Below are 25,723 nucleotides of genomic sequence, written 5' to 3'. Positions count from 1 at the left end.
TGCACAAATGCACCATAATGTATGGGCACATACCTACACTCAACTCTTATATAATATACTCAGTAGAACAAAGTTTCTTGTTCTCTAAAGTATTATAGTTCAAGTGGTCATTATTAGCGGTAGAATCCTTGTGTGTGTTAAGTGCCATCAAGTCGCTTCCGACTCATGGCGACCCTATGAATGAAAGTCCTCCAAAATGTCCTATCTTTGACAGCCTTGCTCAGATCTTGCAAACTGAAGGCTGTGGCTTCCTTTATTGAGTCAATCCATCTCTTGTTGGGTCTGCCACTTTTCTTGCTGCCCTCAACTTTTCCTAGCATGACTGTTTTTTCCAGTGACTCTTGTCATCTCATTATGTGACCAAGAATCCTTAGCTCCAATGAATTAGACTCCGACTGGTTGAAGAGAGACATAACAGCTTTTAACAAAAATAGCTCTTCCCACCCCCAAGCAAAATAACCAGTACAAATATCTAAAAATAAAAAGGGGCCAAATACACCCTTCTGAAATCAATAGGAAAAAGTGCAGATCAGTTTCCAAAGATTATGCTCTCTCTATTAAAAGGTTGTCGTTGTGGTGGATACATTTGCTTCTAAAGTGCAGTTCTTGTTTATGTGCATTTCTGAGGACAGAGCTTAGATGATGCAGTCCATAACATGTATCTGAAGCGTGTCTATATCAGGAACAATCACTCCACACTTTGGGCAAGAATGTATTGGGATATTCCTCTGCTGCCAGACCTGATCTTCTGTTTCTGCAGGGACAGATTTTTCACTTTTAAGAATAACGTGATTTGGAAAAATATGGAAGACAGAAATCTTAATGGCTGTTGACCAGGAGGGTTAGGTCAGATCCTCTCGTTGAAAGTTTCCCCAGACAGTCTAATAATATTTCCAAACATTGGGCATAAAGCCCTACTGGGATTCTGAAGGATGGTTCAGGGAGATAGGCTGGAAGCTGCTGCATCTCCCCATATAAAGATTTACAGACAGCTGTGATGTCCAGTTGGCACCTGGCAACCTGAATAGATGCAGGCTATTGGGTATCCATGGCTGGGGAGTCTCCAATGGGGCTGAGACCTCTTTAAACAAGGAGGCGGAGGGATAGAAGGGTGGAGAGCAAGAGAGCCAGCTCAGAGCTCAGTGTCCAGAAGGCCCATGAGACAGAGCTGCTACCCGCATGTAAGGTAAGCATTTCCCCCTCCACCGTGCATTCATCAGCATTCACCTTTATTGCATAGATAAAGATCCATTTACTTGTTCACTGCCTTGCCTTCCAAACATTACTCATATAGTACAGCTCATATATAGTGATGCTTCTGTGAGCACCAAAACCGGGCTAGAAGTGATATCCAAAACAAGGGTTAGTGGATAGTTCTGAAGTTAGGAAAAATCTGCCTTCAGATCCCTGCCCAGCTATAAAACTAGGGAGATACAGGTGCAGGGAGAGTTGAATGATTCATAATAAAAATAATAATTTATTGGATTTTTAGGCTGCTCTATCCAGACAGGTTGGGCTCAGAGAAGCTTATAACAACATTACACAGTTAAATTCATATAATATACTGTTAAAATAAAACAAACATCATTTAAAACGACAATGTCCTCACGGAGGCAGCATTAATCTGCACATGTGGTAATTCTTTATAACGTTTCCAATGATAATGGGGAAAAAGGATTAATGAGCAATGGCTCACAAAACATTTCACATATTGAAAGAAATGTATGATTTTATTCTTCTTGTTGTTTATTCTTTTTTATTTTTATTCTTCCTGTTAGAGGTTTGGGTTTAAGCTGAGGAGAGGGTGAAAAGGAAGAGGATATCTCCACATAATGCTAAATTACAAAATGTAAGATACAGCACATCAGAGAGATTTACTTCTTTTTTCCCTCTCCTGATATACTTGTGAGACATTTTGATATGAACAACAGTCCTCTCTGTTCTCAAATCTCATATACGCTAATTTGGTTTGCAATTGTATAGAAAAAATAAGTAATTGAAGACTGAAAAATGATGTACAAGACAATGAAGCCACAATCCAACACAGAAACTCCAACCTGGAGCTGGGGAGGGAGCATGGAGAGGCAACAAATATGCATTTTAATGAATTAAGAGTCCAGTGGGGCTTAAGAAGTCTAATTCTGTGTTGGACAATCCTTGGCCATGAGGCTTTCTGCAAGACTTTCCATTCTACTAGCTGTGGTATTTCACAGGGTGATTGAAAACCATTCTCTCTATACACACACACGATCATACGTCAGGACAGCACACACCCATTCTTTTATTCTTACCTTCTTGGTTAAAATCAGCTAAGTTATCCTGACCTGAGGGAATTCTAGCCCCATGGCGAGTCTGCAATTCTGCCAAGGAATTCCTGAAGAGAACAAATAAAAAAAGGAAATATCACTCTCTCTGTTTCCGCACACAGATATTTGGTTCTAATAAGCTTAGCACTGACAAAAGAGTGAGTCATTGGTGCTGGGAGTTGTTAGGTGAAACCAGAAACACACTAGGAATTTGGTGTCTGGACCAACATTTTTTTTTTAATTCAGTTTTCTAGTGCACAGGAGCTCAATTCAGCCCAGGACCCTGCAATGTGAGGAGGGGTGGTTAAGCCTTCTCTCTGCACCATTTTCTTAACCTATACTGCCAATCATGGCTGCTCCTCCCCGCCATATTTATTTATTTACTACATTTATACCCCACCTTTCCCCCCAATGGGGACCCAAAGTGGCCTCCATCATTCTCCTCTCCTCTATTTAATCCTCACAACAACCCTGTGAGGTAGGCTAGGCTCAGTGTGTGTGACTGGCCCAAGATCACCTAGCAATCTTCCATGGCAGACTGGAGATTCCAGAATGGAGTTCCAACTTTTTTTTTATGCTGGGATTTTCAAGATCAAACGGGAAACTAAAGAGCACTTGTTACTCTAGTATTTATTTAGTTAAAACATTTATTAGCCATCCTTCTTTCTTACAGAGCTTAAAGTGGCTTACAACATAGATAAAACACATAAAATAAAACAAATTTAAAACATAAAAAAACAAGATTTAAAATCACAATTCAGGACTGCTAATAAACTTAACCAAATACCGTCATAAATAAAACTGTCTTCAACTGCTTACTAAAGATTGAAAGTGAAGGGGCTAGGCACACCTTCCTAGGGAGGCTGTTCCATAATCATGGGGCCACTAATGAAAAGTCCCTCTTCTCCTGTGCCAACCAAACAAGCTTCTTTGATTGATGGGCCAGTCACAAGAGCCTCCTCCTGTGATCTTAATTTCTGAGAAGGAACTCATGGGAGAAGACAATCCTTCAGACACCCTGATCTCAAGCCATGTAAAGCTTAAAACATCTTGAACTGGGCTTGGGAATGGATTGGTAACCAGTGTAATTGCTGTAATATCAGGCTATTTACAGTGCAATCTTAAGAAGAATTATGGAGCTGAAGTCGAGGAGGACTAGGAGTTTGTTTTTATATGCCAACTTTCTCTACCACTTAAGGAAGAATCAAACCGGCTTACAATCACCTTCCCTTCTCCTCCCCACAACTGACACCCTGTGAGGTAGGGGGGCTGAGACAGCTCTAAGAGAACTGTGACTAGCTTAAGGTCACCCAGCTGGCTTCATGTGTAGGAGTGGGGAAACCAACCCGGACCGGATTAGCATCCACCACTAATGTGAAGGAATGGGGAATCAAACCCGGTTCTCCAGATTAGAATCCACTGCTCCAAACCACTGCTCTTAACCACTTACACTATGCTGGCTCTCTGGGTAAACTCAATGGGTTTAGAAGGATGTAACTTTGCTTAGGATGGCACTGCTGGTGACCTCATGGCCAAGGAGACATTTGAACCAGAATATTTCCAGTTCATACCTCTCAGTCTTAACCATTTTGCTGGAACCACTGTCAGATTGGTTTTAGGATGGGAGAAGTTCTCCCTGAGGAATGTTTAAAAATACATAATAGAGCAATCACATTTTCCTCCAGCAGTTACAACCAACCACACTGAACTACTTTCCCTTACCCACTGCTTACCTGCCGAGACCTTCACGGCCTTGTTTCTCAGACAGCAGGTAGGCTAACTGCACAGCTAACTGCGATTTTTCCTCATGGATTTTTTCCCGAGCTGCTCTTTCAGCATGGAAGTCAGAACAATACACCTCCATCTGAGCAGAAAACAATAACAAATCACGTTTATCATAAAGGCCCACAAGCAGCCCATGCCTCTGCACACTTACACAGAAGTAAAATCCCATTGAACTCAATGGGGATATACTCCATTGCCAGTATCCATAAGATCATAGCTATTATGCTAATATGTTTCCCCGCTCTATGTAATAGTTAAGTCATAGCAGGTTAAAATGTTTCCTCTGCACCACAAACCTGTTGGGAACAGGCCGCTGAGGGACAATGACTTGCACAAAGCCAACGAGTGAGTTTCCTGGCTTGGCAAGCAGACTTCCAACCACCTGTGCCAAGCAGGTTAAGTGCCGGGCTCAAGCATGCAAGTAATCAAGTCGCTAGGTGTCCGTTGCACCGTTGTCTGCTATTGTGTCCATTCTAGACAAAAAAAAAAATTAATTCTGCTTTTCAGCCGTAGGTTTGCATATGTTAAGTGGACATTAAAGCAATGTTCCTCATGGGGACCTATTGAGAAAACATTTATTTCCTTCCTGAGAGCCTTGAGCTTTAATTTTAAGGATACACCAGAAACCTGAGCATCAGAGGCCTAAACATTTGTTTCTAGTGGTCAGCAAGACTCAGCGTTCTCATTTCCTGCTTCACAGAGGCACAGTCTGCACGAATTCCAATGGCTAGCGAGTGGGTTATACAGGGAAGGAGTGACAGGCAATGGAAAGCTCTCTCTCTCATTCACACACACATTTGTATTCCTCCAAAGAGTTCAGGTGTCCTCTCCTCTAGCTTATCCCCACAATAGCCCTCTGAGACAGGTGAGGCCGAGAAAGAGTGACTCTTCCAAGACCAGCCAGTGGTCACTTTAACCACTACACCATACTGCTTCAGAATCCAAGCATGGCATCCACACTATGCCCCAACACAAGACACAGCCTGGTGCTATTTGGAAAGAGACATTCTCGGCTTTATTACTGGCGACTTTACAGCAACATATTACACTGACAGTGGCATGCAAGAAGCTCGCCTGAGCACCAGAATTACCCCTGGCAGATTAGCTCCTAGGGAACCATCCCTGTAGTGGAACTGCTTTGTCCTGATGGAAGGTGCCTTCCGCTAGAGGAAGGTGCTTCCACTAGTGGAACGTATCGGTGGATCCCATGGCGAAGGGAGAGCTCTGCGTATAGCCTGAGCCGGCATTTAACCACACAGATGGGGGCCAAACCTGAGCCCGGAGGACTGCCACCGTCTCCAGTTCTTCCTCCTGCTTGGCGACGGTCTGCTTCATCTGGTCTATCTGGAGCTGTTTGGCAGCCAGCGCTTTCTCGGCCAGCTCCAGCTTCTGTGTCAGTTCCTCGGCCACAGCCTTGTCCACCCTCTCGGCCTGCAGCAAGTGAAGGGAAATCGGAAACGTCCTCTGAAGTCAAGTGGCTCAAAACACACCCGTCAGCTTCCACAACCCAAATTCTGCCCAAGGTTTTGGGTTGCGCCGCAGTCTAACCACTTTGCTTGCCTTGAAAATAATTATTAGGAGGAGAATACAGCCAAATGTCTCCACTAATTCAGGCTAGGGAATACGCTGGCCTCCACCCAAATGGTACCCAGCCATCCCTCCTGCTCCCAATCTGCCTGAAAATATGCTTCTTGAGAAAGAAATGTGCCAAATTAATGAGGGGAAGAAGCCAAATTAATGAGGGGTTATTGCTAAGTATTATGGCTGCTGCCTGACTTGACAAACGTTATGTTGAAAACTAAAATGAAAATTTTATCCATGGTTATTAAGTCCAAAAATCACCACTGAAACACTGCACCCAAGTTTTCCCCTTTCTTTGCACAGCAGCAAGATATACTCAAAGAACTCCACCCAGAGCAATGAACAGCTCCCAAAGTGCAACTATTTATGGAGTGGACCACTGCAGATTGGAGGAAAGGCCCTGCATAAAGGAGCCCACCTGCACAAAGAAAGCCAGATGGTCGTCCTCTTCCACCGAGCGCGCAGCTTCGGGAGCAGTGAGGGAGGTAGGGGACACCCGCCTAGCCAGCCAGATCAGCCGAATCAACCCTGGTGATCAATGGGGTGACAGATGTTGCAGCCATCTGTCACCCCATTGACAGATGTGTGTTGTGTGTGAAAGCCAGATGTTAAAGAGAAAGTTGCGCCTGGATTCTTTTCTCTGACACATCTATGTAACATTCAAAATTTCAGGTATTCCACGTGCATTAAGACAGCTGTTCTTGGCATACTTTTTGGAACAAACATTGAAATCTTATGTGGAGCTACTCCGGTCTAACTCCATTGAAACCAACAGAAGTAGACTGGAGTAACTCCACACAGGATTGCACTGTAATGTCACAATGAAATCTGCTGCTCCCCTCTTTATACTTCAGTAGGATTCCTCTCTGTGCAGCAGCTCACCTCCTTGGCTTTCAGGTCTTCAGCTGCTTGCAAGGCATTGGTCAGCTCAGGGAGGAGCTTGCTGTAGGCCTCCTGCAACTTATTAAACATGACTCTGGGGGAAGACAAGACAATAAGGCATGAAGTACCATCTCTTTTACAATGATTTGTTTGAAATGGGCAACTTTCATTTTTATTCTCTCCTTTTCTAACAGTCTAGCATTTTGTCAAGGGTAAACAGAAACCAACCTAAAAGGAAAAAAAAGTGTTGATGTTCATTTTAAAGGCAAACATATTCACAAAGCATGTCTGTTTTTGGAGTGTTTTACACATTACGCTGCAGCCACATAATGTTTGCCTTCTGAGCATGTGTTCAACCAGGCACCACAGACAATCTGAGCTCTCAGATAAAGCATACTGGTTTGTCCCAACCCTTAGGTGTACACTGAAAAAAAGGGGTACACCTAAACAATATAATATATGAAGAGCCCCCCTTGTGGCTGTTCACACAACATATAACTAATATATGGTCATTCCAACAACAGAAAACTAGATGATAATGATGACTTCAAAATACTTAAAGAATGTAGGACCTGTATAAAATGAACACACAAGATTAGTTAATATTTTAAATAAGGAAAGATATCACAGGAAGAGAGACAGGCATGCAGCAAAAGATCACATAAATAAGTTAGGCATTACTTTCAAAGTCTGAGAAGGGTATAGTCTTGATCTCCATAGTCAGGTATTCTAAACATATGGACCTGTTAGTCAAAGGACAGAAATGTGAAACGGAAAATAAAACTTTGGGTACAGAAAGGAAGACAGGACCAGTGGAATAAATAGACTATTGGGAGAGCATGACCAGAGAACAAGCAGTGAGAGAATGTAAATGCTTGTACACAACAAAACAAAAATTGAAACACATAAGATAAAGGTGATTTAAAAAAAGAAGTGGTTTTCTTTTCCCTGTTGCAAAGCCACTCAACACCATCGTTTCTAAATCTGATTTGCTGGCTGATCACAAACTATGATTTGCCAGCTCAGGCAAAATCACAAACTGCAGTTAAGCTTTCTTAACCACTGTGGGTATGATCATCTGAACTGAACCAGAAAGAGGGGGAGATTAAAGGTAGGATGGAAAAATCCTTGTCATATGCTTCTCTAAGGAGGCCTTGACATGCCCAGGGATGAAAGTGGAGTCCTGAGGTGACAAACACATTTCGAAGTCCAGTTTCTGGGCCCAGACTTACTTCTCCTCATTGGTTTTGGCTTGTTCCAGCTTAATCTCTGACTGCATGCTCTCCACCTGAAGTTCCAGCTTCTTAATTGTATACAGCAGCTGTTGCTTTTCATCCAAATCTCCTACACTGGTGCAGTGTTTCCTTTCAAGCACCTGGCACCTGAGCAAAGGAGACAGTGGCACACGTCTTTTCACAGCATTCATTTCTCTCAGCACGAATCATCACAGAACATCCACTCATAAATATCACTATAGAATTCCGCCTCCTCTTCAACAGTTGCATTTGCACTGGAGACCTCTGCTGTTTGCGATAGCAAACGCATGAACAGTGAAAGACAGACCTGTATCTTTAAGCACCCACGTCAATAAACCCTGGTTAAATCAGGACCACCCTGCCCCAGGCGCAGATAGACCACCATCCTTAAACAACAGTATCTTCATAAGGATTTACCCAATTCCTACAGGAAGCACCAATCCAACACTGATGCACCCCTGGCAAACCAATCACCACATAAAGTGGAGATGCTCTGAGAAAGAGATCCACCCTTTTTATTACCCCTCTACATTCAGACTTCAGTTCATTCTGTGATGGAAATCAGGGCCTTCTTCTCCCATGGCTCCTAATAAAACATTCACCCAAGGTAATCTAGTTAGCACCTACTTCTCACCATCTGTCCCATTTCTTCCATCATCTAGCAAGACCTTTGCTCTTGCATCAGCTGCCACAAAAGCAAGGGGGCAAGGCCAGTCCCCCCTCCCAATTTTAAAAAAAGAACCTTCAGAGAATATGCATCTTGTGTTCTGGGCTATGTCTTTGGACCATCGGAAACTACTGGGCTCCACCCATGCCCCACCTCCAGGACTGCTGTGAGCTCTACGTCAGCCCTGACCCAAAGGGTTCTTCCTTCCTCCACACAGGTACCAGAACTGTAAGTGCTAGACCTTGGGCATGCCCAGATGAGCTCTTTGGATGTCAGCCAGAGAGGAAGCAAGAGTCACTGTGTCCACAGGACGTATCAACCCAACACACCGCTGCCTGTGTTGTTATTAAGCAGCAGGAAGAAAGAGAAAAATATTCATAGGAAACTGGCTGGAGAGAAGGTTGTACCTTCCCTAGAAATTGGTTACCTGCTCCCAACCCTTTGGTGAGGCTTTATCTCAAACCCGGGATATTCAAGACCCCTTGTCCTGGAGCAGGGGCTAAAGAGCCCCCATCCAAACAAATGCCATTTTGCCACCTGAGGCAGAGCAGCACATGGCTCCTTCCTGCTTGGCCCTCAGGACACAAAAGACCTCTCATCCAGGGAGGAGAGGCTAAAACATTAAGCTGGCAAAGGGGGAGAGAATAATGGGAAAGGGAGAGGAGAGATATAATTGGCTTGTTTTATTGAAAAAAACAGTACAGAAACACAGTAAATAAACACTCTAACATCATTCTTACTTTTCTTGCAGCTTCTTCTGGATCACCTCAGCTTCTGTCAACTTGGCATGCGTCTCCTGAAGTTCTTTGAACAAGGCAGAAACTTGAAGGTTTAGAGTTTCTACTTCATTACCCACCTGCAAGAAACCGACAGTTCAAACAGTTAATAAGATTCCCCCATTGATATTTCAAGTCCATTATTGTTTACATATCCCTTGTGTTGTATTTTTTGTCCTCTTTTTCAGAACAAGTTAGGAAAGCATATTGAGAGTAGCAAATTGCTAATGCGACAGTCTGTCTGTGATTAGACAACTTGGCTCGCTCAACCATTAGAAAAGAGAGGCTCTCGTGAGCAGCAGAGGCAGAATACACATAAGTGGTTTTGCTGGCTTGAGGCAAGCCGCTTCTGGTAAATTAAACATCTGTTCCTGGCTTGAAACAAGATAATTCTGTTTAGGTGGGAGAAGGGTAGGATTAAGGCGATGGATTAGACCAGTGATGGCGAACCTTTTAGAGACCGAGTGCCCAAACTGCAACCCCAAACCCACTTATTTATTGCAAAGTGCCAACATGGCAATTTAACCTGAATACTGAGGTTTTAGCTTAGAAAAAACAACTTCCCTGGACTCCCTGCTGGGCAGCGGGGAGTCCAGGGAAGGGGGCAGGGCCTTTGAACTGCTCCACGCTGCCTGCAAAAACTGCATTAGAACAAAAACTGCATTAGACCTAATATAGATGGGAACCAGACATCCATAGTGGTACCTTCACATTCAGAGGCAGTCTACCAGTTGTGGGAGGGCTGTATTCTCCATTCTTGAGGAAGTCCTGGAGAGACCTAGCAGGCATTTGCTGGAATCAGGAATGTTTTCAGGGAGGGACGGAGGGAGGAAAAGGAAAGGAAGAAAGGAAGGAAGAGCTTTCTGGCCAGGGAAGGAAGGGGGCTTCTGGGCTGGTGAGTAGGGCGGCAGCCACCTCGTGCGCCAAGGAAAGGGGGTTTTGGTGGGGAAGGGGGCTTCTGGGCCAGCATGAGAGGCAGCTGCAGCCTCGCAAGCTGAGGAAAGGGGCTTCTGGCGGGGGGGGGGGGGGAGAATGAGGCTTCTGGGCCGGCGCGCTGCCACCTTGCGCGCCCAGGAAAGGGGTTTTGAAGGGAGAGGGGAAAGGGGGCTGCAGGGCAGCTGCCTTGCGACCCAGGAAAAGGGTTTTTTCCCATGGAAGGCACCGAGGGAGAAAGGGAAGGGGACTGGAGGGCCGGCTCGCGAGGCGGCAGCCGCCTCCTGCGCCCTGCAAAGGGTTTTTTGGCCAGGAAGGGGGGGAGGGAGAGGGAGAAGGGGGCTGGAGGACGACAGCCGCCTCGTGCGCCCTGCAAAGGGTTTTTTGGCCGGGGAGGAGGGGAGGGGGAGGGAGAGGGAGAAGGGGGCTGGAGGACGACAGCTGCCTCGTGCGCCCTGCAAAGGGTTTTTGGCTGGGGAGGGGGGAGGGAGGAGGGGAGGGGGGAGGGGGGAGGGGGACGACAGCCGCCTCGTGCGCCCTGCAAAGGGTTTCTGGCTGGGGATGGGGAGGGAGGAGGGGGAAGGGGGAGGGAGGGGGAAGGGGGAGGGAGGGGGGAGGGAGAAGGGGGCTGGAGGACGACAGCCGCCTCGTGCGCCCTGCAAAGGGTTTTTGGCTGGGGAGGGGGAGGGAGGAGGAGGAGGGGGGAGGGGAGGGAGAAGGGGGCTGGAGGGCGGCAGCCGCCTCGTGCGCCCTGCAAAGGGTTTTTGGCCAGGGAGGGGGGGAGGGAGAGAAGGGGGCTGGAAGACAGCCGCCGCCTCGTGCGCCCTGCAAGAGGGTTTTTGGCTGGGGGAGGGAGAGGGAGGCTGGAAGATGGCAGCCACCTCGTGTGCCCTGCAAAGGGGTTTTTGGCCAGGGAGGGGGAGAGGGAGAAGGGGGCTGGAGGGCGGCAGCCGCCTCTGCGCTCTGCAAAGCGGTTTTTGGCCAGGGAGGGGGGGAGGGAAAGGGAGAAGGGGGCTGGAGGGGGACAGCTGCCTCGTGCGCCCGCAAACGGTTTTTTGGCTGGGGGAGGGAGAGGGAGAAGGGGGCTGGAGGGCGGCAGCCGCCTCTGCGCTCTGCAAAGGGGTTTTCGGCCGGGGAGGGGGGGAGAGGGGAAAGGCTGGGTGGCGGAGAGTCCAGGGAAGGGGGCGGGGCCTTTGAACTGCTCCGTGCTGCCTGCAGGCAGCGCAGAGCAGTTCAAAGCTGGCGGCTGGGAGGGCAGGGGCCCCGCCGCCCAGCTGAGCCGTGCGTGCCAGCAGAGAGGGCGACGCGTGCCGGAAATGGCACGCGTGCCATAGGTTCGCCATCACGGGATTAGACTGTCAGCAACCAGGCTCGCCTGCTCTCATCAGATCTCAGAAGCTCAGCAGGGTCAGCCCTGGTTAGTAATTGGATGGGAGACCACTAAGGAATGCTGGGGTCGCTGTTTACAGGAAGGCAACAGCAAACCATCTCTGTTAGTCTCTTGCCTTGAAAACCCTACAGGGTCGCCATAACTCAGCTGTGACCTGACAGCACTTCTCACACACACACAAAACCAGATTTACACCCTTATACATCCACTGAAATCCCTGGGCTCAGAAGGGGGTAAACTGGTTAGGTCAGGCACTTTCACCACACTTCTATCTGCTAGAACACGGCTGGATCAAATACCAAATCCCTTAACTGACCTCCTCAAAGCTTTCATGGCAACCAGAACTAGGCCCCACTGACATGTTTCAGGTGTCTCCAGGCTCACCCCAGGGACACACCGCCATTTTAAAAAGTGAGTTCCCAGCCAGGAAGTCATATTAAACTATTCCATGGGGCCCCAATTCTGGTTGAGACCACCACAGTGCAGAGGAGGAGGGCATCCTGCCTCCTCCCAGCCAGCACTGCTTTTCCTGCTCAAAGTAACACTGGGAGGGGGGGCACGTGCAGGCAAATAATGCCCCCCATGCTGTTTTAGGGAGGAAAAATATTGGGGTAGGCAGGATCCCCTCCTCCCCCTATGTCATGGTGGTCCTGACCAGAATCAGCCCTCCAGTCATTTAAAGTGAGTTTCTGGCTGGGACTTCTCTTTTTAGAATGGCGGCATTGAACCCAGGGATGCCCATCATGTCTAGTTGGGCCAACAGTCAACCACCAAACTGCTTCTAAGGAACAGGCTCTAGGAGACAGAAGAGTGTGTGTGTGTGTGTGTGTGTGTGGGGGTATAGTTCTCTTACAGACTGCTGCCTCCACAATCTTCTGCCTAACTTCGAGGCTTTACCCTGTCTTAAGGTATGGATACAGAGGTAATAATACTGATTGTACACAGGCAATTATGACGGAGATAAAGAACACGGAGCGCTTTGAGTGTTCAAAAAGCCCTACATGATTGTTGCTATTAATTAAGGAGAGGCCTGCCAAATGACTCTTATCCATCGCAAGGGTCCTGACCTGGAAGGGATCCATGTTGACTTCTTTCCCCTCCATCATTCAGTGTCTACATTGGCAAGGGTGGGTAATTTGGAGCATGGGTGAAATGTGGCAGGTGCTGCCACTGGGAGTTCTAGGAGGCCAGACCCCTCTGCTCCTCAGGTTTGCTCAGAGGAAAAAACTGCAGCATCACCCAGAAGGTCACAATGAAACATTCTTGGATCACAATGCATGAGATCAGTACTGGCACTGATCAGCGGTTGGATGTGAGTGAATGAGCTGAGAGACCGAAGAAAAAGTGCTCCATTAGAGGACACCGCAAGCATTCACAGATCCCAGCAGAAGGAATGATGGATCTACACAAAAACTGCCAATGAGAACACTTGTCACAGCGTGGGAACCCAAAAGTGCTACTTACACTCTCTGCTCTGGCTTCTGTGTTGTCTTCCTCCTCTTGTTCTGTCTGAGTGCCTCTTTCCAAACGATCGTCTGCTTTCTTCTCTGTCCTCAGCAACCTATGAAATGCAAGAAGCCGGTTCCAGTTTAAAACATGTTAGTATTTCAATGGTGTTGCCACGGATTTGCAACAAGAAGAGCTATGAAAATGTAAAGTTTGTATCTTCCCCAGCCCTTCTGCATGACCCAAATGACATAAAAAAGGTAAACGTCCCCTGTGCAAGCATTGGGTCATTTCTGACCCATGGGGTGACGTCACATCCCGACATTTACTAGGTAGACTTTGTTTACGGGGTGGTTTGCCAGTGCCTTCCCCAGTCATCTTCCCTTTACCCCCAGCAAGCTGGGTACTCATTTTACCAACCTCGGAAGGATGGAAGGCTGAGTCAACCTTGAGCCGGCTACCTGAAACCAACTTCCGTTGGGATCAACTCAGGTCATGAGCAGAGCTTGGACTGCAGTACTGCAGCTTACCACTCTGCGCCACAGGGCTCCCAAATGACATAACCCATTTTTATTCACTACTAGATCACTTAATTTGTGGCCCTGGAACAGAAGAAAGGAAATACTTCTTTACATAACAAGTGATTAAAATTTGGAATTCACTGCCAGAGGATGTAAGGCACAGACTGTTTTAAAAGGAGATTAAATAGATCCATGGAGGACAGGTGTTATCAGTGGCTATTAGCCCAGGTGACTAAACGGAACTTCCACACTGAGATGCAGTAAACCTCTGAATTCCAGTGTCAGGAGGCGGCATCAAGAGAAGGCCTCAGCCTCTCTGCCCTGTTGACCCTTCAGAGTAACTGGTCAGCCACTGCCTGAGATAGGATGCTGGACTAGATGGACCAGTGGTCTGATCCAGCAGGGCTCTTCTTATGTTCTTAACTCTACTTTAGTGACAGCTAAATATCCTGAGGTGTTTGCCTCAACGCAGAGTTGCTTCTCCAGTTTATTAGCATTCTAGATGGAAAGGGTCAGCTTTTGTTGTTGTGTTCACAAAAGACTTCATAGGTTGAATATCACTGCAGACATGGTGCTCTACAGCAACTGGACATGGTGGCTCTCCAGTGCCATTTCTTCACTGGACTTAGAAGGGGGGTAACTCAGCTTAGGTTGGCACCACTGATCAATATAAATAAGAACAAACAGCTGGTATGGGAACAATAGCAAGAAAATCTTGTGCTACAAAAGCATGAAGTAGAAATCCCTAACATCTACTTGCACTCTGCGTTTTAACAACCCTAAAGGGTTACTGCACAGAAATCATTAGGGAAGTGCCTGGAATCGTCAAGAGTATTGTTAACATTCTAGTTTTAGGTCTGAGAGCAAGCCATATCTATGTACCCACCACAGTTTATTATTTAGTCTACTAATAATACCGGTCTTTGTGCTCCTGAAGTTCCTTTTCCAATGCTTCCCTCTCTTTAGTCTCATTCCTGAAGCAATGAAAAAGCTGGCTGACAGTTAACTCTTCAGACTCCAAACAGGCTTTTGTTTCATCTGCAGACCTGCTCCTCCTTTGATGGAACACAACAGGACTGGTTATTCCAATACAAGACACAGTTCCTTGCTGAACAAGTACTTCCAATTCAAATATAGCCCGCAGTTCCTCTGTAGAAGCAGCAGTGAGGGTCTCGTGTCTCAATGCCTGTGCCATTTTAAAGTGAAAATTTAGGCCGCCGGATGGACATCTTAATGTGGTGAAGGGGTCTATGTGTGTCGCAAAGCTGAGAGCAATACTGTAAGGAGTTTAGATGTTTTCAAGAGGCTAAACTCCTAGCAGAGTCACCTGGAGGAATGGTCACTGCTGAGACACCAGAAGAAGATGCATCCACCCCTCCTTCAGGAATCAATGGCCACATCAGCAAAAGAGAACAGGCAGTTCCAAGGGTGATGGGGGCGTAGGAATCCTTGAAGGGTAGCTACTGGGCAGCAGCGGTAGTGGAAGGCGACACTGGCGGAGGAGAGGAGACCCCCACAGACCTTCTACCTAGAATGGAATCCACACTCAGCTAATAAAGAGCAACGCATGAATTGATCTGAATGGGGCAAAACTGCAAACTCTCTTTTCTATTAGGAAGGAGGAGAGGGTGTTCTTTCCACTGCAATTTTTTCCCCTCTTTAGACTTAATCCAACCTTCTCCTTCAACAGATCAGAATGGGTAACAGTCTGTAGAATGACAGCTAGATGTAGAAAGGATTAAGGGAATGAATTTGTACTGGGGAAAAGAATGGCCTTAGAAACCACACGGAGCTTGAAAATGAAGCAGGCTCTCGAGCCCTGGATTCTGTGAGCTGATATTCTGAAACAGCAACTCGCAGGATTGGTCCAAGTGTGTCGGACAAAGGAACAATTAATCTATTCACAATGGGAACTGCCCCAATCCCCAAGCTGTGCCAGGCAAAGGAATTCTACAGCTTTGGCTGAATTCCAAAGGAGGTCACATGAAGATTGCTATCAATGGCATTATGTTACTTGCTGCTGAACTATGATTTTAAATACTTTTTCTAATAGAGAAACGATAACACAAAATAAAACTAGGTATTAGGGAGAAGACAAGACCTCTGCTTACATGTAGGTGGGCGAGTCCCCGTTTTTCTTGCCATTCAGCTCTGGATTTTCTTTCAAAGCTCCACTTACTTCTCCGTCCTGTGGAAAATTAAAACAAACATAACTTTCAATCAAGCACCCTGAAAGGGAATCAGTTTTTTGAAGCTAATCCATCCCATTCACCAGCAAAGACAATATGCACTGAAGGTACTATTTCAATAATAACTGGAACAAAGTCAGCATTGTTAACATTTACATTTTAAAATAAATTCCAATCCACATTGCTATTGGTAGGAGAGGGGCGGGATATAAATCTAATAAATAAATAGATAAAATTAAGCCAGAACCCTCATATTTTAGTCAATTCCATCCTACTTGTCCTCCCTGAACCTTCATTATAGAAACAAACAGAATTAAAACCATTGCGAAAAGCAATTGGCCGGGAAAGATGTGGTCTGCCAGATTTAGAGAGGTAGCCATCAGGTCTCTGGGCACAGTAAGTTTTTCAAAAATATCTTACTCAGGAGTCCTCTAAGTTGCCACATTCTGGTTGTGCACACACTTCAAGTTTCCTATCTGACCCTTACCAGAGGCTGTTCCTTTTCAAGAGTGGCTCTCACTTTAAGGAATAGGCTCCCTGAGGAGGGTGGTATCCTTCGAAGTTTTTCAGAGGCACCGTAAAGATGTTTTATTTGCCAGCTGCAGGCATTGCCTTGGGGGTGGAGTTAATAGATAGTTTCATTTAGAATTGTAAGCTGCCTTGTACCACAAGGAAAAGGCAGGTTATAAATGTTCTTTTTAAAATTAATAAATAAGGTTAAAAACAGATATTCGCCTAAAAAAAACCAGCAGCTTACTCTGAATGATAATTAACTCTCACAAGAAATTAACACTAAACAACTAGGGAGTTTTTCACACAGGGATGGGCTTGTGTGGTTTCCATGTTGTTGTCGTGGCTGCTGATACAATACAGTGGCAGCAGAATTTCCACATGGTAGGTTTTCCAGCATTTTCACTGCCCCAATCTTCTGTGGCAGTCATTCATCCCTGCCATTTTTTTAAAAAAATCTGCATTTAATATTAATGTCAGAACAAGACATCTGCTTGATTCTCTGAATTCCCAGCTTTAATTAAAAAGAAGCCCCTTTTGTTTATTTACTTCATTCATAGCCCACTTTTCTCACAGAGACTCAGAGCAGAGACAGAAGTGGAAACTGAAAAGGAGTAGCCATGTTAGTCTATAGTTGCAAAATAAAAAACAAGTCCAGTGGCACCTTAAAGAGTAACAACATTTATTGAAACATGATATTTCATGAACCACTAGATCATACTTGAAGAAGTCAGCTGTGACTCACAAAAGCTGTTTTAAAATATTTGTTATTAGTATTTAAGGTGCTAATGCACTTTTGTTTTATAGAAGGGGGAAAGGCATACCTCTGCAACAAAAGGGGTTAGAGTCTTACTTTAAAAAAAATGAAAACTAGGCATTTAAAGAACCAATTAGCCATGCTGTTATAATATTATAATACTATAACTATCAATATTCAATCTCTTCTTTTTTTAAAAAAAAAGCTTGCAGGTGATAGGCAGGGAAATAGTCGCCATGCAGTGTACTGGGGCAGGGGAAACGATATGGGTTGGGTTTGGGATGGGATGAACAGACATCACAGCAAAGCAAGTTTGGGAAAGACCGTGGGAAAGACAGGGAAAGCCCAGCAGGTGCCCAGAAGCCCCATGATGTTGTGGAGAAGTGGAGGGAGCCTGCTTCCCAATAGTATCCAAGCCAGAGCAAACAAACTGTGTGTAAGTGACCAGGATATTTGGGTGAGGAGTAAGAGAGCGCTACAGGCTGTGCAGTTCGAGTAGTACCAACCAGAGAAACGAGGCAAAAGAAAACAAGAGATTTCTAAAGTGGAGATCTTCAGCAAAGGAAGAACTGCTTTTACGGAGCAGAATGCTGTTTTATGGGAAACACTGAAGAAGAGGGTGGAGTTGAAGCTTTTGAATGCAAGCATGCACACTTGCTTCGGTCTGTCCTTTGGAGTCTGACATTTTCTAAAGCAGAGACCACTACCTCGTGTGTTCCCACTGGGGGGAAGTATATATATTTCCAAACAGTGGACTGGATCCCTATAGATCTGTTCTCCTACGTCAGGGGAAAGCTCCTCCGCAAGCAGAAATGATCAAGGGTACACAGCCCTGTGGTCTGGAAAGAAGAAGTGTGTTTTACTATCATTCAACCCCCTGGTGGCTGGTGAAGATCCGTAATAAAATCAGCATTCCTTAGCAGTTAAAAGGCAAACGCATTGCATACAAAAACCAGACCGATGGCAGCAGAATATCAAGATGTGGAATCTTGTGTCTTTCAAGACTTTTTTTTTTCTTTATGAAAAGCTGGGGGGGTGGCTAGACAGAATGTCGGTTCTGTGTGTCTCACAGAAAGGCAGCACGCCTTACTTTCTCTAAACCGTTTGTCAGCAATCACTGGGTAAAGACTGGCATAATATACAGTGAACTCTTAGGAAGGTCCCTCAGTCATCCACAAACAGCTTCCCCTGCAAACTTGCAGAGTTGGTTTTTGTTTCCCCAGAACTCAACCACAAAAGCTACACTTGGATTGAAAACAGAGCAGACGCTTCCAAGCTGACCCCGCTACACTAAATTCATTCTCTCTTCCCCTTTATATTGCTTTATTGTTCTGGTTAACTATTATTTTTAATAAGTGCTGTATTTTGAGAATTGAGTGAGGAGTGAAGGGTTTGCAATATTGGATCCGTCCACCTGAGTCAATCCAGTTCTAGCCTTCCCAATATGAGCAGCAGCAAGAATTTGCCTCCTTACTGCACCCAAGGTGTACATGTCCCTTCCCTTCTCCCCTTGTTTGTGACTTGCATTTTATTCACTTCCACATTTGCATCAAACCATAGTTCATAACTTGTCCCAGCCATGATTTGTTACCCTCCCTCCCAGCCAGGATTCTAAGCCAGGACTAAACTGTTGTTTGGAATCCTGGCTTGGAGGCGCCGGAATATAGTTTGATATTTGGACAAAATGACAAACTGAGTTTGCCAGGAATGGAAAAGTGATTTATTTCAGAGTCACACATGAGGCAGAAAGGGAGAGAGGGAGAGAAGCCTGCAGATTTCCATGCAACTCCAGCCTGCATCTCCATCATCCAGGAGAAAGCTGCAGAGGTGCAGAAAAAGAAAAAAGAAAACAACATTATGGTGCAGGGCAGTCCTTGTAGTGAGACTGAGGGGAGGGGCAATGGCTCAGTGGCAGAGCATCTGCTTGGCATGCAGAAGGTCCCAGGTTCAATTCCAGGCATCTCCAGTTAAAAGGATCAGGTGGTAGGTGATGTGAAAGACTTCTGCCTAAGGCCCTAGAGAGCTGCTTCAGTCTGAGTAGACAATGCTGACCTTGATAGATTGATGGTCTCATTCAGTGTAAGGCAGTTTCACGTGTTCTTATGTGAGTCTCCAAGCTACCAGAAAAGTGGCACTTGGAGGCAGGCTTAAACCTGACCAAAACAGAGCCACCCCACTGCCAAGACCGAAGTTTAAGCTGAGACTCTATGGCTCTTAATTTCAGGTTTGTTGGGAGGGTAACACCTATAACACCCGATGGATCGCATCTCACACAAGTGCCCACTACTGCTTACGTGCATCCTGATCTCAACAAACGAGTCTTCGGTGGTTGCGCTGTTCAGCTTCAGTTGCAGCTCCGAAATGATGGCCACCAGATCAGCCTTCTCCGCCTGGAGCTTTGTCACCTGCCCCTTCACCTGCTCCAGTTTTTGGGTCATTTCCTTCTGAGAAACTGTGTATTCCTAAGGGGAGAAGCAACCACAAAATGCAGTTAAGCAAGACCAGCCCTACGTTACAGAAGCAATGAACTGGGGCCTCCGAAGACATTAAACACCAAAATGGAACTGCAGTCAACTCTGGTTCCCTGATGAGTGCACTTGTATTCCCAAACATACTTTTATCTCATCCATACGTTACAGGTTCAGGCATTAAAAAAAAAATGTAATGTGTGAACCGTGCCTAAAACACTAACCCAAGCCTATATGTTACTGCAGAAAGAGGCAATAAAGGGTACACTGAAATGTTACTTGATAGCATTTAAAACAGGCTTGGAGAGCCAGCGTGGTGGTGTGGTTAAGAGTGGTGGTTTGCAGCGGTGGACTCTGATCTGGAGAACCCGGTTTGATTCCCTACTACTCCACATGAGCGGCGGAGGCGAATTGGGTGAACTGGGTTTGTTTACACACTCCTCCACATGAAGCCAGCTGGGTGACCTTGGGCTAGTCACAGTTCTCTCAGCCCCACCTACCTCACAGGGTGTCTGCTGTGGGGAGGGGAAGGGAAGATGATTGTAAGCTGGTGTGATTCTTCCTTAAGTGGTAGAGAAAGTTGGCATATAAAAACCAACTCTTCTTCTTAAACAATACACGGATCCCACTATTATACCAGGCACTAAATCCTGTCAAGCAGTTTGAATAGCCCAGCTTAGCCCAAGCTCCTCAGAGCTTGGAAGCTAAGCAGGAATGGCCACGGTCAGTACTAGAATGGGAGACCACAAAGGAAGACTGGGATTGCTATGTGGAAGAAGGAAAACCATCTCTGCTCATCTCTTGACTGGAGTGCCCCATGGATGGAGTCGCCCTGAGTAGGTTGCAATTCGACAGCACGTTCTTCTGAATCCTGTCAAGCTTTTCTTCTTAATATGGCTTAATTAATAAAGATTTCCTTAAAGAAGCAGGGCAGCTAGTCTGTGGCAGGAAATCTTTGGAGATGTTAAGTGAGGGTTTGTACTGAGATCTAATTCATTTCCTTTTAATGCAGCATTTAGACACAGAAAAGCAGGCACATGCATGTACATGGTATAGGCTCCCCCTGCTGACCCCCTCAATTCCCCTCCCCCTTTGCAACACTGGATAAATTTGGGGTAGGGCAGAGTACGGAAAGCTGCCAACAATCAGGCGAGTACAGCAAAAACAATGCTAGCAGTATGGCCCAGTGGTAGCTGGGTACCATACAAACAGAGCAGTACAGTCTCAGCCTTGGAAGGGTGGGAAAAAAACAGACAGAAAGCAGTCCAGCACCACACAGCACAGAGGCTATAGCCATCAGGAGTGGCTTGGTCTTAGGGTTGCCAGCTCCTGGTTGGAAATTCCAGGAGTTTTTGAGGTGGATTTTGGGATGGAGTCTGGGGAGGGCAAAGTTTGGGGTAGATGACAGCCCCCAGCAGGGTAAAATACCACAGAGACCAAATACCTCCAAAACAGAGATCCTCTCCCGGGGAACCAATACCTGCCCTCCCAGTTGCAATGTTGGGAAATCTTCAGGCACCACATGGAGGTTGGTAACCTACGTTTTATGAGGAAACCATGGGCAAAAATACATGGTCGCTTTAGACTCCTTTATTCCCTATTTTAGCCAGGATCGAACGCACGTTCGGCGAAAATGCACGCATTTGATCCTGGCTGAATCCTGGCTGAAACAGGAAATAAAGGAGGATAAAGCGACCATGAGTTTTCACCCCATGTAATCTTTCTGCTACTGTGGCAAATTGTGCTCCTTCTCCTGGAGTTGCGGATTCAGGAGCTGCCTTGTACTGAGTGGTGCAGGCTACAGAAAACAGAAGGAGGCATCTCCCAGCAGAATCTGGAATCTAGCCCCAAATGCACAGGCAGTAGCTAGTTTTTAACTATGATTCTAGGCCTGATATCAAAGGCAGGACACCAGAGAGGCAGCACAGAAATGTCCTAAATAAAGAAATAAATAAGGCTGTTCAGCTATATATTCAGCTTGTTGGGCAGGGCCAACCCAGTTCAGTTGAGTGCCTGAGGCAAAAGATTGCCTCACTCCCCGCCACAGAAATACAATACTGAGTGACGATGTGAAGCCTTCTGAAGGCACCCAACACTCATTGTCATATGCTTCAGCCCATGTAATAGTAGAACATGGCCTGCTGTAGGGGCTCCAGTCCAAGAGAAAATCCTCCTCTGAGGCTGAAACTTGAGGTTGAGGCTCTTAGCAAAGAAAAATATGGAACCTTCTCATCCTCAGTATCACATTTACAAATGGCAAGGAAGACAAAGGAACAAAACTCCCTTGTTAATGTTTACAGTTCTCATATGGATCTAGTAAAAAAAAAAAACACTGAAAAATAAATATATTACTGACCATACATTATGTCATTGTATAAATTTTGCCTTTCAACAATAAACTGTCTGTAGCCCTGGTCATTTTTGTAAACAAAACGAACACGTGATAAAAGAAGGCTGACTATCTAATTCCATTTTTCTTGATGCACGCAATATGCAACACACATACCCCTCATTTTTACTTACATTTGTGAACCCTTCCTCTCTTTCTTCAAGAGTTCGGAGTTGTTTTTTAAGCATATCATTTTCAACACATTTGTCTGCCAAGCAGCGCCGAGCTTCCTTGAATTTGGATTCGTAAAACTCCCGGTCTTCTTTCAGTTTCTCCCTCCACGCAGAAAGCTCTTCAAAGCGCTCCTTCATTGCTTGGTTGCGTTGCCTCATAGCTTCTGAAGGGCACAGAGAAATACAGCACTGGTGCATACCAACGCAACCTCACACAAAATGACATTACATTGGGGAGACAAAGAGAGAGCATGAACGAAGTCATAAACCAACGTTTGCTTTGGAAAGCTGATTTTTTTGTTCTTGGTTTTCCATTTGAATGTGCCATGCCAGTTCTCTGGATCAAATTTTACTGCACTAGGAATCACATGCTGGGAAAACCCAATGCAATATTCTAGGCCCTTCCTTTTCAATACTCCTTCCCTGACAGAAGCAGTTGTGGTGAGTCTGAGTATGCCTATAAACAAATCTTGTTGCCATGTTCAGTCACTGAGATAACTGAAGGTAAGCATTTGGAAGCCATGTCACCTGCAGGCCACAAACCCATCCTCCAAAGCTATGTTTCCATCAGGTAGCATAGAAGGCTACATTGGGACTGGGTCCCTGATCTAGCTAGTAGGTAGGACAGCTCAGGGCCAACACAGTTCCTGTGTGGCTCACTAGCTGCTGGCAGGACTTGTTCTCCAGCCAAGCCACTGCCTGGGATGGAACAATGAGGAGGGAGTCAATGCACTGCACGCTGCCACCATGTGGGTCTAAGGAGGGTGTACCATGCCTGGGATGAGCAAATATCTTGAACCTGGATGCTAGCAGCCCAGTTCAGTACATCTGATGCTCACAAAGCACTTCATCTGTAATTGCCCTAAGATAGTGGGAGAAATCTGTTTATTTAGTTCATGTTTTCATTTGTGCTCTGGCCTTTTGGGGTTTTCTTTTTTAGCCCAACATGCTGAATCAAGTAAATATTTATGTGAGACACAGCATGCTGTTGCAGTTAAGAGTGTTGGACTAAGATCTGGGAGACCCAGGTTCAAATCCCCACTCTGCCATGGGTGTTTGCCAGGTGACCCTGAGCCAGTCACTTTCACTCAGCCTAACCTACCTCACAGGAATTTTTCTGGAGAGGATACCCCACTCTTCATGTGCTTTAAGGAACTATCTTCATTAGTATCTTTACACTGAGAAGATTATGGCTCATGACCCTTCCTTACGGTCACTAATCCAGTCTCTTTTCTCCACAGGTTCTAGCAACAGAGGTACCCACTGCCCTATGCTGCAAAGCCTTCACTTTCCAGAGACAGCCTTCAGGCAATCAGGTCAGCTCCCCTGGAGCTTCCTCTCTTGCTTACCTCCCCCCTCCCATGGCTGTCACTGACAGGCTCCTGCCTGTTGCCAAACCCAACCTCGAATGCTTCATTGTGCTCCCCTCTGAACTCTGACCGAGGTGCCTGATGTCGCCTCCACCCTGACTGTGTTTACTTCTGGCGAGGCCAGGCATGCCACGGAATTGCCACCCAACCCTGGAGGCCACTCCCTGCCAGATACTTTTGTTCTGCCCCTTTTTATATACAGAGGTAAAGAGGGGCCTTGCTAACATGATGCGGCTGGAAAGTCAGGGCTGATTCCAACACTTTTAACATTATCTTGAACCCCCAAATTAAAAAGCCTTCCTCATTTCACTCCACCAGACCTCTCCTGGCACAGAAGAACAGCCTCCCAACTGGAAGCAGCAACTTCTTGTAGGATTTTTTGAGGCTCTGAAATCTGTTGCACCCTTTACATCAGTAACTTAGGTTTGCAGGGATTGTTATTATTATTTATGAGAAATCCCCCGCCAATGGACCAGCACAAAGTCTAGGTTTACAATGCAAGACTGCACACTTTGAAGATATTAATGGTCAGAGCATGAATCACCTGTGTTCAGTGATCCAGAGAAATGCTTCAAAATGCCCTTGCTGGATCAGACCAGGGTCATCTAATTTGGAATTCCATCTCTCATAGCGGCCAGTCAAGCAGGGTGCAGCAGGCAAACCCCTATCCAGCCCTGAATCACAAAATCAAAGGCATACTGCCTCTGAACATGGAGATTCCAAGTTGCTACAGCAGATAATTATTGATTAACGTTCCCCTCCTGGAATTATCTTGTGTGGGTAAAGTGCCATCAAGTCACAGCTAACTTATGGAGACCCATTAAGAGGTTTTCAAGGCAAGAGACCAACAGAGGTGGTTTGCCACTGCCTTCCTCTGCATAGTGACCCTGGTATTCCTTGGTGGTCTCCCATCCAAATACTAACTAGGGCTGACCATGCTTAGATTCCAAGATCTGATGAGATAGGGCTAGCTTGGGCCATCCAGGTCAGGTCAGAATTATCTTACCCCTTTAAAAAGGCACTTGAAGGCTCAAGTGCATGTTCTGTCCACAGCAAGTTTCTTACAGTTCCTACATTGAAAATGAAAAAGGGTGGGTGGGAGCCACCAGGCCTCAGCTCTGGCCAGCCGGCCAATCAGCTTTTTTAGGGGAAGCAGATAAAGGCAAAAGTGGAAGAGAGGAATAAACTATTGATGCTTTGCAAAAGTGTCAGCAATTGGCAAGGTCTTGTGGACCTGCTGAAAATTCAGCTGGGTAGTTCCTTCTGTCACCCCGCCTCAAAACATGCATTGACCAGGACTTTTCCTATCTGCACCAGAAGAGGGAGAGAGTCACCCAAGCCAACTTCCTACATACCAAAAACTTTCACAATAGCCTGAAGGGATGTTTTCCAAGCCGTGTTTAGCCTTGCACCGTCTATTTTACAAGCACTACTCTCAGTGATAGGCAAAACAGCAACCAGCTCCTGCTACTCTGACTGTCTAGTACATTTTTATCCTGGTCTTCCTCCAAGGAGCTCAGAGCGGCATATACAGCTCCTCCTTCCTTATCATCACAACAACCCGGTTAGGGAAGTTAAGCAGAGAGAGAGAAAGGAAACCAAGCGATCTTCATGGCAGAGGGGACTGCTGAAGGTTCCAGGAAGCAGCAAGTTTACTTTAGAAAGAAACCACTACAGGCTGAGGGCCAGAAAGAGAAACTGCATACAATTTTCACCTTTCAGCTCATTATTCTCAGTGATGAGTTCTTTCATCTGCTGCACCATCTCCTCCACTGAATTTGTGCCACAAGTAGGAGGTGAGAGAGGGGGATGCCCATTTTCCACCTCAGTTTGATTGCATTGCTTGTTTTCTGTAGGGCAACCGATCATCTTCTTGGACATTGTGATGATCTCTGCAAAAGAAAAAAGAAAATACACTTACAATACGTGTCTGATGGGCCACTATCCAAATTGTGTCTGTGAGTAACTTAATATCATAAGTTATATGACGTTATACTTCTTGCTTCTTTTGTTTAACCGTAAACCCTAAATTGGTTAGAATAGCGGGTCTTTAACTTTTCAAGACTTGGAATCCACCAAACACAGGACTTGTTGAGCTGCAAGCACATACCATCAGTCATGTGACAGGAAGAGGGGGAGCCACAGTTAGGACCCTCACTGGTGTCAAGGGCAGCAGACCAAGAGAGCTGGGGCCAGGAAAAACAGGGCTAGGAAACACAAGTCAAGAGGCAGAGCCATGGAAGAATCCTCTCCATCATTTTGTGACCTCGCCTGGCTTCACACAACACACCCACAAAGAGAGGCAGGGCACCCTTACACTCTGC

The 25,723-nt window shown here is 46.0% G+C and overlaps 1 protein-coding gene across 1 annotated transcript; it reads right to left on the bottom strand.

Moving 5' to 3' along the window:
• Nucleotides 1-511: 511 nt before the first annotated feature.
• OPTN (optineurin) lies at nt 512-25,280 on the bottom strand. Its single transcript, XM_056846872.1, has 13 exons — nt 25,115-25,280; nt 21,991-22,193; nt 19,294-19,461; nt 15,655-15,731; nt 14,461-14,598; nt 13,041-13,137; nt 9,218-9,333; nt 7,787-7,936; nt 6,555-6,648; nt 5,364-5,522; nt 4,040-4,170; nt 2,292-2,374; nt 512-754 (listed from the first exon to the last, which is right to left on the bottom strand). Exons 1-13 carry the CDS (start codon nt 25,278-25,280, stop codon nt 636-638), a joined length of 1,701 nt encoding a protein of 566 aa, XP_056702850.1. The 3' UTR covers nt 512-635.
• Nucleotides 25,281-25,723: the final 443 nt, after the last annotated feature.

This window comes from Euleptes europaea, chromosome 3 (genome assembly GCF_029931775.1).
Source record: "Euleptes europaea isolate rEulEur1 chromosome 3, rEulEur1.hap1, whole genome shotgun sequence".
NCBI classification, from domain to species: domain Eukaryota; kingdom Metazoa; phylum Chordata; class Lepidosauria; order Squamata; family Sphaerodactylidae; genus Euleptes; species Euleptes europaea.
This window is presented reverse-complemented; position numbering and strand designations above follow the sequence as displayed.

Coding starts and splice junctions, on each gene's coding strand:
- OPTN (XM_056846872.1), bottom strand. CDS start 25,280: ATGTCCAAGAAGATGATCGGTTGCCCTACAGAAAACAAGCAATGCAAT. Junction 15,732..19,293: donor TTGTTGAGATCAGGATGCAC/GTAAGCAGTAGT, acceptor AATTTTCCACAG/GACGGAGAAGTAAGTGGAGC. Junction 13,138..14,460: donor CTTCAGGAGCACAAAGACCG/GTATTATTAGTA, acceptor TGCATTTCATAG/GTTGCTGAGGACAGAGAAGA.